The sequence below is a fragment of the Entelurus aequoreus genome, linkage group LG21, assembly GCF_033978785.1.
Source record: "Entelurus aequoreus isolate RoL-2023_Sb linkage group LG21, RoL_Eaeq_v1.1, whole genome shotgun sequence".
Taxonomy (NCBI): domain Eukaryota; kingdom Metazoa; phylum Chordata; class Actinopteri; order Syngnathiformes; family Syngnathidae; genus Entelurus; species Entelurus aequoreus.
The window spans coordinates 45,818,024-45,833,459 of NC_084751.1; the positions used below are offsets into that span (position 1 = coordinate 45,818,024).

General features: G+C 36.4%; 1 protein-coding gene across 1 annotated transcript in view; it reads right to left on the reverse strand.

The window, feature by feature from the left end:
- Positions 1–8,893: 8,893 nt before the first annotated feature.
- Positions 8,894–15,436, reverse strand: part of LOC133638626 (ciliary neurotrophic factor receptor subunit alpha-like) — a 322,030-nt gene continuing 315,487 nt past the window's right edge. The window contains exon 9 of the mRNA XM_062031417.1: positions 8,894–9,163. Within this exon, the coding sequence (XP_061887401.1) occupies position 9,163 (1 nt within the window). The 3' untranslated portion in view covers positions 8,894–9,162. The remainder of the gene's footprint in view (positions 9,164–15,436) is intronic.

A 15,436-nucleotide genomic window follows, 5' to 3' on the forward strand; every position in this document is an offset into this window, starting at 1 on the left:
TTCGATTTGATTACATTTAACTAAAATGATATTTTCTTTGTGCTTGGCAAAAGAAAAGTAGTGAGAATATCTCCATGTTAAGAAACTCGACTTTGGCTCCGCCATGATGTCTTGTTAGTAAACACAGACACGCCTTTGTAACGCGTTAAAACTGGTGATGTATCATGTTGTATGCGTGCATGTGTGATGTATCATGTTGTATGCGTGTATGTGTGATGTATCATGTTGTATGCATGCATGTGTGATGTATCATGTTGTATGCGTGTATGTGTGATGTATCATGTTGTATGCATGCATGTGTGATGTATCATGTTGTGCATGCATGTGTGATGTATCATGTTGTATGCGTGCATGTGTGATGTATCATGCTGTATGCGTGCATATGTGATGTATCATGCTGTATGCGTGCATGTGTGATGTATCATGTTGTATGCGTGCATGTGTGATGTATCATGCTGTATGCATGCATGTGTGATGTATCATGCTGTATGTGTGGATGTGTGATGCATCATGTTGTATGCATGCATGTGTGATGTATCATGTTGTATGCGTGCATGTGTGATGTATCATGTTGTATGCGTGCATGTGTGATGTATCATGTTGTATGCATGTGTGATGTATCATGTTGTATGTATGCATGTGTGATGTATCATGTTGCATGCATGCATGTGTGATGTATCATGTTGTATGCATGCATGTGTGATGTATCATGTTGTATGCATGCATGTGTGATGTATCATGTTGTATGCATGCATGTGTGATGTATCATGTTGTATGCATGCATGTGTGATGTATCATGTTGTATGCATGCATGTGTGATGTATCATGTTGTATGCATGCATGTGTGATGTATCATGTTGTATGCATGCATGTGTGATGTATCATGTTGTATGCATGCATGTGTGATGTATCATGTTGTATGCGTGCATGTGTGATGTATCATGTTGTATGCATGCATGTGTGATGCATCATGTTGTGCATGCATGTGTGATGTATCATGTTGTATGCGTGCATGTGTGATGTATCATGTTGTATGCATGTGTGATGTATCATGTTGTATGCATGCATGTGTGATGTATCATGTTGTATGCATGCATGTGTGATGTATCATGTTGTATGCATGCATGTGTGATGTATCATGTTGTATGCATGCATGTGTGATGTATCATGTTGTAGGCATGCATGTGTGATGTATCATGTTGTATGCATGCATGTGTGATGTATCATGTTGTATGCATGCATGTGTGATGTATCATGTTGTAGGCATGCATGTGTGATGTATCATGTTGTATGCATGCATGTGTGATGTATCATGTTGTATGCATGCATGTGTGATGTATCATGTTGTATGCATGCATGTGTGATGTATCATGTTGTATGTGTGCATGTGTGATGTATCATGTTGCATGCATGCATGTTCCAAATAAACACAAACTCAACTCAACAAATGTCAAAGTCACTATTTTTCCTTTGGAATGATATATTTATGATGCAAAGCACAACCCTAAAGGACAAAAAGTATTTTCCAAATTGATCATGCATCATTTTTTGAAAGATGGTGCATAAAACTACGTAGTAAGGCATTTAGTCTTCAGCACCATGGACAGCATATCTAAATAGTGTCTCTGCTGCCCTCTTGTGGACCACTGCAATAATAACTCCTTCCACTTTATTTCCCACTTCCACTTGCCTTCAGTCATTCATAAAAGTGAAATATATTTATTATACTGCACTTTATTTGTTATAATGTTATATATGTTTATTTGTAAACTGTGCTTTATTTATTGATTGATTATTGATATTTGTTTTATTATGAATTGCTGTCCGTTGTTTGTCATTATTTGTATCGTATTTATTTTCGTAATTTCTTTAGTTATTTTATATTATAAGTGAAGAACTGTGTTTTCAATCATGCCTCTGTTTAATACTGTAAGCAAAAGACAACGACCAAAAAAACCCCCAATAACATTTGGTTTGTGTGGATAAGAAATGATAAACGTAAGAGACAGAAGAAGCAGTCAAGTTTTACATTTTGCTGTTGCTCAAGTGAGACTGAGAGGGCTTTCATCTATTTATCAGTGAAAGGTCAAAGTAATCATTAGAGCAGAGCACACACACACACACACAAACACACACACACACACACACACACACACACACACACACACACACACACACACACACACACACACACACACACACACACACACACACACACACACACACACACACACACACACACACACACACACACACACACACACACACACACTTGTATTTCTTACCTTCTTGAGACCTCTGAAAAATGCCTACCTCTTTAGGACCAGCCTTTCTAAATATATAAAGATTTGTATTGACAACATTAATAATATATACAAACTATGCAGATATAAAAAAGTTTGCTGTGAAAAATGAGTTGGAATTTAGCATTAAAAAGGTCACAATTTCACAAGAAAAACTTTAATTTTGGCAGTATTATAACAAAAGTTGTAATTTTACTCAACAAAAATCACAATTATGTGAGAAAAATTAAAAATTTGGGCAAAATGTAATAATAATCGGAATTTTACTTGGCAAAATTATGACAAACATCATAATTTTACTCAAAAAATGTCACTATTACAAGAACAACAAAAAAATTGGCAATATTGTGAGGAAATTTAAAATTTTATATGACAAATGTCACCATTTTGCATTAAAAAGGTCACAATTTCACAAGAAAAACTTAAATTTTGGCAGTATTTTAATAAAAGTCATAATTTTACTCAACGCAAGTCAACATTTTACAAGAAAAACAGAACATTTGTGCAATGTTATGATATAAGTTGGAATTTCACTCAATAACAGTCGCAACTTTACAAGAAAGCTTAAAATTTGGGCAATTTTATGAAAATAGTCGCAATTTTACTCAACAAAAATCACAATTTTATGAGAAACATTTTAAATTTGGGAAAAATGTAATAATAATCGGAATTTTACTTGGCAAAATTATGACAAACGTCATGATTTTACTCAAAAAATGTCACTATTACAAGAACAACAAAAAATTGGCAATATTGTGAGGAAATTTAAAATTTTATATGACAAATGTCACCATTTTGCATTAAAAAGTCATCATTTTACATACAAAAGTAATAATTTTGTGAGAAAATATTGCAATAAGGCTTGTCATTTTGGCAATTTTATGAAAATAGTCGTAATTTTACTCAACAAAAATCACAATTTTATAATAATTATCTGAATTTTACTCGGCAAATATTATGACAAAAGTCAGAATTTTACTAAAAAAATGTCACTATTTTACAAGAACAACTAAAACATTGGCAATATTGTGGTAAAAGTCAGAATTTTATATGACAAAGGTCACCATTTTGCACTAAAAAGTCATCATGATACATACAAAAGTAATAATTTTGCGAGAAAATATTGCCATAAAGCTTCAAATTTTGGCAATTTTATGAAGAGAGTTGTAGTTTTACTCAACAAAAATCAAAATTTATAAGAAAACTTTAAAATTTGGGCAAAACATAATAATAATCAGAATTTTACTCGGCAAAAATGATGACAAAAGTCATGATTTTACTCAAAAAATGTCACTATTTTACAAGAACAACTAAAAAATTGCCAATATTGTGATAAAGTCTGAATTTTATATGACAAAAGTCACCATTTTGCATTAAAAAGTCATAATTTTACATAGAAAAGTAATAATTTTACAAGAAAATATTGCAATAAAGCTTAAACTTTTGGCAATTGTATGAAAAGAGTCGTAATTTTACTCGACAAAAGTCACAATTTTATAAGAAAACTTTAAAATTTCGGCAAAATATAATTAAAGTCATAATTTTACTCAAAAAATGTCACTATTTTACAAGAAAAATTAAAAAATTGGCAATGTTGTGATACAAGTCTGAATTTTCTATGACAAATGTCCCCATTTTGCATTAAAAAGTCTTAATTTTACATCCAAAAGTAATAATTAGACGAGAAAATATTGCAATATTACCAAAACAGAACGATTGTGAGAAATTTTATAAGACAAAAGTCGACACATTGTGAGAAAAAGACTGATTGTAGTGAATTTTTTTAATTTTTAATTTTTTTGCTTGTAATTATTTCTTAATTTTCAATATTTACTACAAGTTATTACAGTATGTCAATACACACATATTTATTTTAATTAATTTTGGCCAAAAGGGGCGCATTTCAACTCCTTACACACACTTGTTATTTCATATGTTGACCAGAGGGGGAGCACTTTTGAAAGCGACTCACATTCAATGTGAAAAATCCCTCCTCATTTTGATAGATGTCACCAGCAGGGGGTGCAAATGAGACATTGTCTATTAGATGCAATGTTATTGGGACCATGATTTATGTCATCACTTGTTCACACCTCCTCATATGGAAGATACTTTTCCTTCTTCTTGTCTCAAGAAGGGTAGAAATACAAGAACACACACACACACACACACACTGAGAACTCCAGCTGACAGCTGTGAGATGGTGTATCGATTTGTCCTCCATCCATCGGCCTGTCAGAACTTGTCAGACTGAGGAAAGAAAGCGTGCTACAAAAGAGCTGTTTAGATTTACCAACATGGCGACCAATAATCCTCCATTCATTTGTCTACTCTTCATCCGGTTGAGTGCTACAGGGGAGCTGGAGCCTATCCCAGCCGATGTATGTTGAGAGACGGGGTCAATCACAAGACACTTATTATTTATATAAACAAACAAATCCTGTGGTGTACCCCAGGGATCAATACTACGACCAACATTGTTCAGTCTCTATACAAATGACATTTGTAAATTTACAAAAGATTTAAAGTTAGTGTTATTCGTGGACGACACAACAGCGTTTTGTTCAGGAGACAACACACGGAAGTTAATACAAATATAAAAAGAGTAAAACAAATATAATACAAGAGTAATACAAATATAAAAACAGTAAAACTAAAATAATGCTATTCGGCAACAGTAGAATATATATATATATATATATATATATATATATATATATATATATATATATATATATATATATATATATATATATATATATATATATATATATATATATATGTATATATATATATATATATATATATATATATATATATATATATATATATATATATATATATATATATATATATATATATATATATATATATATATATATATATATATATACAGAAGGGTAAAAAAGAGAGCCAGTGCGTCGTGGTTCATTGTGAAATGGTCACATTTAATGGTTGAAACCTGTCATCGTATATACAGCTATAAAAAAGACCCCAGGTACAGGTTACGACATTCTACTGCTAATACATACATTATTATCATCATCATCATCATCATTATTATTATTATTATTAAATAATAAACCTTTTGATCAATGTTAAAGTTACATATCATAGTTTACAAAATAGGATCAGAAAAATTAAGCCACCATGAGAGATTTAAAAAAGCCAGAAAAAAACAACTAAAATCCTAAATGTGTGGGTTTTTTGTTATTATTCATCCACATTATATATATATATATATATATATATATATATATATATATATATATATATATATATATATATATATATATATATATATATATATATATATATATATATATATATATATATATATATATATATATATATATATATATATATATATATATGTACAGGCCAAAAGTTTGGACACACCTTCTCATTCAAGGTGTTTTCTTTATTTTCATGACTATTTACATTGTAGATTGTCACACCCAAACTATGAATGAACACATGTGGGGGGAAAAAAAGGTGAAATAACTGAAAACGGAAGGCGTGCCAGCAACCTGAGGGTTCCTGGCTCAATCCCCACCTTCTACCAACCTCGTCACGTCCGTTGTGTCCTTGAGCAAGACACTTCACCCTTGCTCCTGATGGTGGTTAGGGCCTTGCCTGGCAGCTCCCGCCATCATTGGGTGAATGTGGAAATAGTGTCAAAGCGCTTTGAGTACCTTGAAGGTAGAAAAGTGCCATACAAGTACAACCCATTTAATTTAAAACATGTTTTATATTCTAGTTTCTTCAAAATAGCCACCTTTTGCTGAGATGCACACTCCTGGCATTCTCTTGATGAGCTTCAAGCGCACCTGAAGTGAAAACTATTTAAAGAAAAGTTAAAGTACCAATGATTGTCACACACACACTAGGTGTGGTGAAATTTGTCCTCTGCATTTTGACCCATCCCCTTGATCACCCCCTGGGAGGTGAAGGGAGCAGTGAGCAGCAGCGGTGGCCGCGCCCGGGAATAATTTTTTGGTGATTTAACCCCCAATTCCCACCCTTGATGCTGAGTGCCAAGCAGGGAGGTAATGGCTCCCATTTTTATAGTCTTCGGTATGACTTTGAACTCACGACCTACCCATCTCAGGGTGGACACACTCTATAATTTCAGGTGACTACCTCTTGCAGCTCATGGAGAGAATGCCAAGAGTGTGCGAAAAAGTAATCAGAGCAAAGGGTGGCTATTTTAGAAGAAAGTAGAATATAAAACATGTTTTCAGTTATTTTTTTGTTAAAGGCCTACTGAAAGCCACTACTAGCGACCACGCAGTCTGATAGTTTATATACCAATGATGAAATCTTAACATTGCAACACATGCCAATACGGCCGGGTTAACTTATAAAGTGACATTTTACATTTCCCGCCACACTTCCGCTTGAAAACGTCTATGTATGATGACGTATGCGCGTGACGTCGATGGTTGAAACGGAAGTATTCGGACACACTGTATCACAATACGAAAAGCTCGGTTTTCATCGCAAAATTCCACAGTATTCTGGACATCTGTGTTGGTGAATCTTTTGCAATTTGTTTAATGAACAATGGAGACTGCAAAGAAGAAAGTTGTAGGTGGGATCGGTGTATTAGCGGCTGGCTGCAGCAACACAACCAGGAGGACTTTGACTTGGATAGCAGACGCGCTATCCGCCGCTAGCCGCCGACCGCATCGATGATCGGGTGAAGTCCTTCGTCGCGCCGTCGATCGCTGGAACGCAGGTGAGCACGGGTGTTGATGAGCAGATGAGGGCTGGCGTAGGTGGAGCGCTAATGTTTTTATCATAGCTCTGACGAGGTCCCGTAGCTAAGTTGGCTTCAATGGCGTCGTTAGCAACAGCATTGCTAGGCTTCGACAGGCGGCACAGCATTAACCGTGTAGTTACATGTCCATGGTTTAATAGTATTGTTGATCTTCTGTCTATCCTTCCAGTCAGGGGCTTATTTATTTCGTTTTCTATCTGCAGTTAAGCCCGATGCTATCACGTTAGCTCCGTAGCTAAAGTGCTTCGCCGATGTATTGTCGTGGAGATAAAAGTCACTGTGAATGTCCATTTCGCGTTCTCAACTCTCATTTTCAAGAGGATATAGTATCCCAGGTGGTTTAAAATACAAATCCGTCATCCACAATAGAAAAAGGAGAAAGTGTGGAATCCAATGAGCCAGCTTGTACCTAAGTTACGGTCAGAGCGAAAAAAGATACGTCCTGCACTGCACTCTAGTCCTTCACTCTCACGTTCCTCATCCACAAATCTTTCATCATCGCTCAAATTAATGGGGTAAACGTCGATTTCTCGGTCCGAATCGCTCTCGCTGCTGGTGTAAACAACGGGGAAATGTGAGGCGCTCCACAACCTGCGACGTCACGCTACTTCCGGTACAGGCAAGGCTTTTTTTTTTATCAGCGACCAAAAGTTGCGAACTTTATCGTCGACGTTCTCTACTAAATCCTTTCAGCAAAAATATGGCAATATCGCGGAATGATCAAGTACGACACTTAGAATGGATCTGCTATCCCCGTTTGAATAATTTCAGTAGGCCTTTAAGTACATAACTCCACATGTGTTCATTCCTAGTTTTGATGGGACCATGTACAATGTAAATAGTCATGGAAATAAAGAGAATGCATCGAATGAGAAAATGTGTCCAAACTTTTGGCCTGTACTATATATATATATATATATATATATATATATATATATATATATATATATATATATATATATATATATATATATATATATATATATATATATATATATATATATATATATATATATATATATATATATATATATATATAAACAGCAAAAAAACACATCAGAACGTGTCTGAATAACATAATACCAACAGGTCTTGGCTATTGGAAACTGCAAAAAGACATTTCCTATGGGTGTGAAGGCGTCACAAAGCAAAATGTTGTTGTTTTTTTGTGTTGTTTTTTTTTTAACAGCCATCAGTGCCTCGGAAAAACAGCCTCGTCTTTGTTCTCAAAGTCCAAACAAATAGTTGGGCAGTTGTAGATTTTATTACATATATAGATATATTTATCTTTTTACAATCCAAGTCCTTCTTGGCTGTCGCTGAATACAAAGCAAATGATGGGAATAAGGCAAAGTGTTAGTCCGACTATCCAGGTGTGAATTTAGGGTGGAGGTGGACACGGATTGATTAATTGTGTGACTTCTTTGATTGGGGGGGGTGGAGATAAATAAAAAGAGCTGCGGGGGTTCAAATCAAAGCTTTTAACGAAGCAGGTCGTTTTTCTGCAGGGGGGTGGGGAGGTGTCATTGAGTCTTTGGCATGACTGTGTAGCTGTATGGGTCACGGTGACAAACACATAGTTGACTGTGTGTGTGTGTGTGTGTGTGTGTGTGTGTGTGTGTGTGTGTTTTCACCAAAAAAGGGGCCCAAAAGAAGGCCGAAAAAGGAGTGGATGCAGTTGCCAGCCAAACAAATCAGTCAGTGGTGGCTCAATAAAGCCAGCAGGTTCTGTTTGTCAGCGCTGCTCCTATTCTGGCTGCTGATGAAGATGACCACGGCCGGGGGGACGGGGGGGACGGGGGGGACGGGGGGGACGGGGGGGCGGGGGAAAGCAAGAAAGAAAGAAAAAAGCTCTTCTGGGGAACATCTGTGTTGATTGAAAATGCTGCATGGGGCGTCGTCCGAGTCATCTTGGCGAGTAAGTAAGTGAGTGATGGACAGAAATGATCGATGCACGGCGTCCTCGGGAACATGTGCAAAAAGAGATAAAAAAACAAAACAAAAGATCCAGCCTCCTCCTCCTCCTCCTCCTCCTCCTCCTCGTCCTCCTCTGCTTCGGGCAGTTTGACATTTACATCTGGAAGAAAAGTCAAGAAGAAGTTGTCAGAAAAATTGTGTGTAAATGATCAAAAAACTTTCCGTTCTGAGTTTCCCAATGAACAGACGAGAGGCTGTGTTTGTTGCACCAAGCAAAGGCTTGGAAAATTCCATTGTGTACGATGGGAGGAGACGGGAGGGGGTTATCTATTGTCATCGAAGACCAGCCCAAGCCCAAGGCATCTTTTTCTTTTGTGTTAATGTGACGGAAAACAACGACTGTTTACATACTCCCCATTCCTTTGGAAGCAGATGTTGTCGTGTAAACAGGGAGTGTCCAAATAAAGGAAGGCGTAAACCTTTTTCGTCAGAGCGTGGGTGACACTGTAAGAGGTTACAGGTTGACACGTTTCTCGTCAATTGAGTCAAAATTTAATTCTGCCTCTGTTTGATTCTTTGCTTCTTGTCTTGTTTAATAGATGTCATCAGTGTTTGAACCTGACAGATTTTTTTTAATTTATCCTTAAACAATAATACATCTAAAAGTGTCACAATGAAGTTACAGTCAAGTATCATTGTATGTAAATTATCAAAAAACTTTCCGTTCTGAGTTCCCAATGAACAGACGAGAGGCTGTCTTTGTTGCACCAAGCAAAGGCTTGGAAAATTCCATTGTGTACGATGGGAGGAGACGGGAGGGGGGTTATTTATTGTCATCGAAGACCTGCCCAGGCTGAAGCCAGGACCAGCCCAAGCCCCAGGCATCTTTTTCTTTTGTGTTAATGTGACGGAAAACAAGGACTGTTTACATACTCCCCATTCCTTTGGAAGCAGATGTTGTTGTGTAAACAGGGAGTGTCCAAATAAAGGAGGATGCGTAAAACTTTTTCGTCAGAGCGTGGGTGACACTGTAAGAGGTTACAGGTTGACACGTTTCTCCTCAATTGAGTCAAAATTTAATTCTGCCTCTGTTTGATTCTTTGCTTCTTGTCTTGTTTAATAGATGTCATCAGTGTTTGAACCTGACAGATTTTTTTAAATTTATCCTTAAACAATAATACATCTAAAAGTGTCACAATGAAGTTACAGTCAAGTATCATTGTATGTAAATTATCAAAAAACTTTCCGTTCTGAGTTCCCAATGAACAGACGAGAGGCTGTCTTTGTTGCACCAAGCAAAGGCTTGGAAAATTCCATTGTGTACGATGGGAGGAGACGGGAGGGGGGTTATCTATTGTCATCGAAGACCTGCCCAGGCTGAAGCCAGGACCAGCCCAAGCCCAAGGCATCTTTTTCTTTTGTGGTAATGTGACGGAAAACAACGACTGTTTACATACTCCCCATTCCTTTGGAAGCAGATGTTGTTGTGTAAACAGGGAGTGTCCAAATAAAGGAGGAGACGTAAACCTTTTTCGTCAGAGCGTGGGTGACACTGTAAGAGGTTACAGGTTGACACGTTTCTCCTCAATTGAGTCCAAATTTATTTCTGCCTCTGTTTGATTCTTTGCTTCTTGTCTTGTTTAATAGATGTCATCAGTGTTTGAACCTGACAGAAGTGTTTTTTTTTTTTTAATCCTTAAACAATAATACATTTTAAAGTGTCACAATGAAGTAAGTTACAGTCAAGTATCATTGTTTGTCATTTACCTGCTCAGGTAAATGTTCTTCCCACTCATAAACATACACATGAATCACTTCATTCATTTATTCTTATAATGCTAACTTGAGGTCTTTCCTGGTTGTTTATACACACTAAAAGAGTTTTGGTCCCAGAATTGACAAATTCAAAATTTAAAAAGTTTTCTTATAAAATTGTGACTTTTGTCGAGTAAAATTACGACTCTTTTCATAAAATTGGCAAAATTGTAAACTTTTCAGGTAAAGTTGCGACTGTTATTGAGTAAAATTCCAACTTATATCATAACATTGCCCAAATGTTCAGTTTTTCTTGTAAAATTTTGACTTGCGTTGAGTAAAATGACGACTTTTGTTATAATACTGGCAAAATTCTACGTTTTTCTTGTGAAATTGTGACCTTTCCTACTAATTTTTCACAACAAGATTTTTAATATTTGCATAGTATGTATATATTATCAATGTTGTAAATACAAACATTTATATATCTATATCTATAAGGGTGGTCCTAAAGAGGTAGGCATTTTTCAAAGGTCTCAAGAATGTAACAAATACAAGAATGTGCGTGTGTGTGTGTGTGTGTGTGTGTGTGTGTGTGTGTGTGTGTGTGTGTGTGTGTGTGTGTGTGTGTGTGTGTGTGTGCGTGTGTGTGTACTTACTACATGAACAGCAGCAGTATGCCTAACAGCAAAGGCGAGAAGAATTGACCCCTGGGGTACACCACCTTTATTTATCCACAGTAAGGCAACCTATGATTATTATCATACATGAATAATTATTATATTTACTTTTTTGTATTTTTTTTTTAAATTTATACACAATTATATATTTTTTTATACTTTTATACTTTTTTTCCAATCAAGTCAGTGTATTTGTTCCCTATATAACAAATTCTAAAAGATATGAAGTTTGACAACAAATTTATAAAATCACGCAAAATAAGCAACTTTCTGAAAAAGCTTCCATAAATTAGGTCAGTTAAAAAAAAATCCCAGTGGGTCGGATAATTTTATACTACCGTATTTTCCGGACTATAGGGTGCACCGGACTATAGGGTGCACTGCCGATGAGCGGGTCTTTTCAGGTCTATTTTCATACAAAAGGCACACCGGATTATAAGGCGCATTAAAGGAGTCATATTATGATATTTTTCTTGTGGTCCACATCAGTGGTCCCCAACCACCAGGCCGCACAAGAAAAAAAAAAAAAAATAAAAAAAAAAAAAAATAAAAAAATAAAAAAAAAAATATATATATATATATATATATATATATATATATATATATATATATATATATATATATATATATATATATATATATATATATATATATATATATATATATATATATATATATATTTAAAAAAAATAAAATTAAATCAACATAAAAAACACAATATATACATTATATATCAATATAGATCAATACAGTCTGCAGGGATACAGTCCGTAAGCACACATGACATGATTGTATTTCTTTATGAAAAAAACAAAAACAAAATCCACGGCAGATAATATGTCTTACCTTATACACACACCATAATAATACTCCTATGTTGAAGCACAGTACAATCCATCAAGTGGTGTGGCTTCATAGCTTACCAAAGTCCTACTAAAACATTTTGATCGATTTTTGAGCGCCGTGTGCAATGTTCTATATCTTCAATGGAACATATAACATTTTGGTGTTGTTTACTTAAGTCATATTGCAGTCTACACATATCTCTTATGTGTGACTGCCATCATATTGCAGTCTACACGTATCTCTTATGTGTGACTGCCATCATATTGCAGTCTACACGTATCTCTTATGTGTGACTGCCATCATATTGCAGTCTACACGTATCTCTTACGTGTGACTGCCATCATATTGCAGTCTACACGTATCTCTTATGTGTGACTGCCATCATATTGCAGTCTACACATATCTCTTACATGTGACTGCCATCATATTGCAGTCTACACATATCTCTTATGTGTGACTGCCATTATATTGCAGTTGACACGAATATCTTATGTGTGACTGCCATCATATTGCAGTCTACACATATCTCTTATGTGTGACTGCCATCATATTGCAGTCTACACGTATCTCTTATGTGTGACTGCCATCATATTGCAGTCTACACGTATCTTTATGTGTGACTGCCATCATATTGCAGTCTACACGTATCTCTTATGTGTGACTGCCATCATATTGCAGTCTACACGTATCTCTTATGTGCGACTGCCATCTTATTGCGGCCTACACGTATCTCTTATATGTGACTGCCATCATATTGCAGTCTACACGTATCGCTTATGTGTGACTGCCATCATATTGCAGTCTACACGTATCTCTTATGTGTGACTGCCATCATATTGCAGTCTACAAGTATCGCTTATGTGTGACTGCCATCACATGGCAGTCTACACGTATCTCTTATGTGTGACTGCCATCATATTGCAGTCTACACGTATCTCTTATGTGTGACTGCCATCATATTGAAGTCTACACAAATCTCTTATGTGTGACTGCCATCATATTGCAGTCTACACGTATCTCTTATGTGTGACTGCCATCATATGGCAGTCGACACGTATCTCTTATATGTGACTGCCATCATATTGAAGTCTACACGTATCTCTTATGTGTGACTGCCATCATATTGCAGTCTACATGTATCTCTTATGTGTGACTGCCATCATATTGCAGTCGACACAAATCTCTTATGTGTGACTGCCATCATATTGCAGTCTACACATATCTCTTATGTGTGACTGCCATTATATTGCAGTTGACACAAATCTCTTTTGTGTGACTGCCATCATATTGCAGTCTACATGTATCTCTTATGTGTGACTGCCATCGTATTGCAGTCTACACGTATCTCTTATGTGTGACTGCCATCTTATTGCAGTCTACACATATCTCTTATATGTGACTGCCATCATATAGCAGTCTACACGTATCTCTTATGTGTGACTGCCATCTTATTGCAGTCTACACATATCTCTTATGTGTGACTGTCATCATATTGCAGTCTACACGTATCGCTTATGTGTGGCTGCCATCTACTGGTCACACTTACCATTACACCATGTACCAATAAAATAGCTTTGAGGTCGGTAAGCACAACCAGAATTATTCCGTACATCAGGCGCACCGGGTTATAAGGCGCACTGTCGAGTTTTGAGAAAATGAAAGGATTTTGAGCGCCTTATAGTCTGAAGTATACAATAAATGTAAATAATAATTGTCATTAAATTAGAGTTTTTCCCCACAATAACATGGCTTTACTTTCCAAAAATCCTGAGCTGTTTGGTTGACAGAAAATACAAAAAAAACAAACATTTGGTCACACGTCCTTCCAGCAAGTCTATACTTAGTAGTCATTGCGCAACACGCACATCTTCTAAAAGGACACACACCATTACAGCACGATTTATAGTGTAAAAGCCATGAAATAAATGAAATGGGACAGCTTTAGATTGGATTTTGCTTCAGTCCCTTCGGGGGGTTTTCATTGGGGGGAGAAGAAGAACTCCCTCCTCAGCTGGGTGGTAAAACACACTCACACAATCTGGCTAAATGTGTTCTTGTCGGCAATGGACATGCGGCGCCTGGCTGATATGTGACTGAAGGGCTGAGTCCACAATCAATTCAAATATGAGGGGGTCCTGACTCAGTTACAAGTGCTGTGTGTGTGTGTGTGTGTGTTTCTACCCTTCTTGACACATGAAGAAGGAAAAGTAGCTTCCATATGAGGAGGTGTGAACAAGTGATGACATAAATCATGGTCCCAATAACATTGCATCTAATAGAAAATGTTTCATTTGCACCCCCTGCTGGTGACATCTATCAAAATGAGGGTGGTCCCAAAAAGGAAGGATTTTTCACATTGACTGTGTGTCGCTTTTAAAAGTGCTCCCCCTCTGGTCAACAAATGAAATAACAAGTGTGTGTACACATTTGAAGTGCTCCCCCTCTGGTTAATTAATGAAATAACAAGTGTGTGTACAAAATTTGAAGTGCTCCCCCTCTGGTCAACATATGAAATAACAAGTGTGTGTACAAAATTTGAAGTGCTCCCCCTCTGGCCAACATATGAAATAACAAGTGTGTGAAAAAATTGGAAGTGCTCCCCATCTGGTCAACATGTGAAATAACAAGTGTGTGTACAAATTTGAAGTGCTCCCCCTCTGGTCAACATATGAAATAAAAAGTGTGTGTACAAAATTTGAAGTGCTTCCCCTCTGGTCAACATATGAAATAACAAGTGTGTGTACAAAATTTGAAGTGCGCCCCTTCTGGCCAACATATGAAATAACAAGTGTGTGAAAAAATTGGAAGTGCTCCCCATCTGGTCAACATATGAAATAACAAGTGTATGTACAAAATTGGAAGTGCTCCCCCTCTGGTCAACATATGAAATAAGAAGTGCGTGTACAAAATTTGAAGTGCTCCCCCTCTGGTCAAGATATCAAATAACAAGTGTGTGTACAAATTTGAAGTGCTCCCCATCTGGTCAACATATGGAATAACAAGTGTATGTACAAAATTTGAAGTGCTCCCCCTTTGGTCAACATATGAAATAACAAGTGTGTGTACAAAATTTGAAGTGCTCCCCCTCTGGTCAACATATGAAATAACAAGTGTGTGTAAAAATTGGAAGTGCTCCCCATCTGGTCAACATA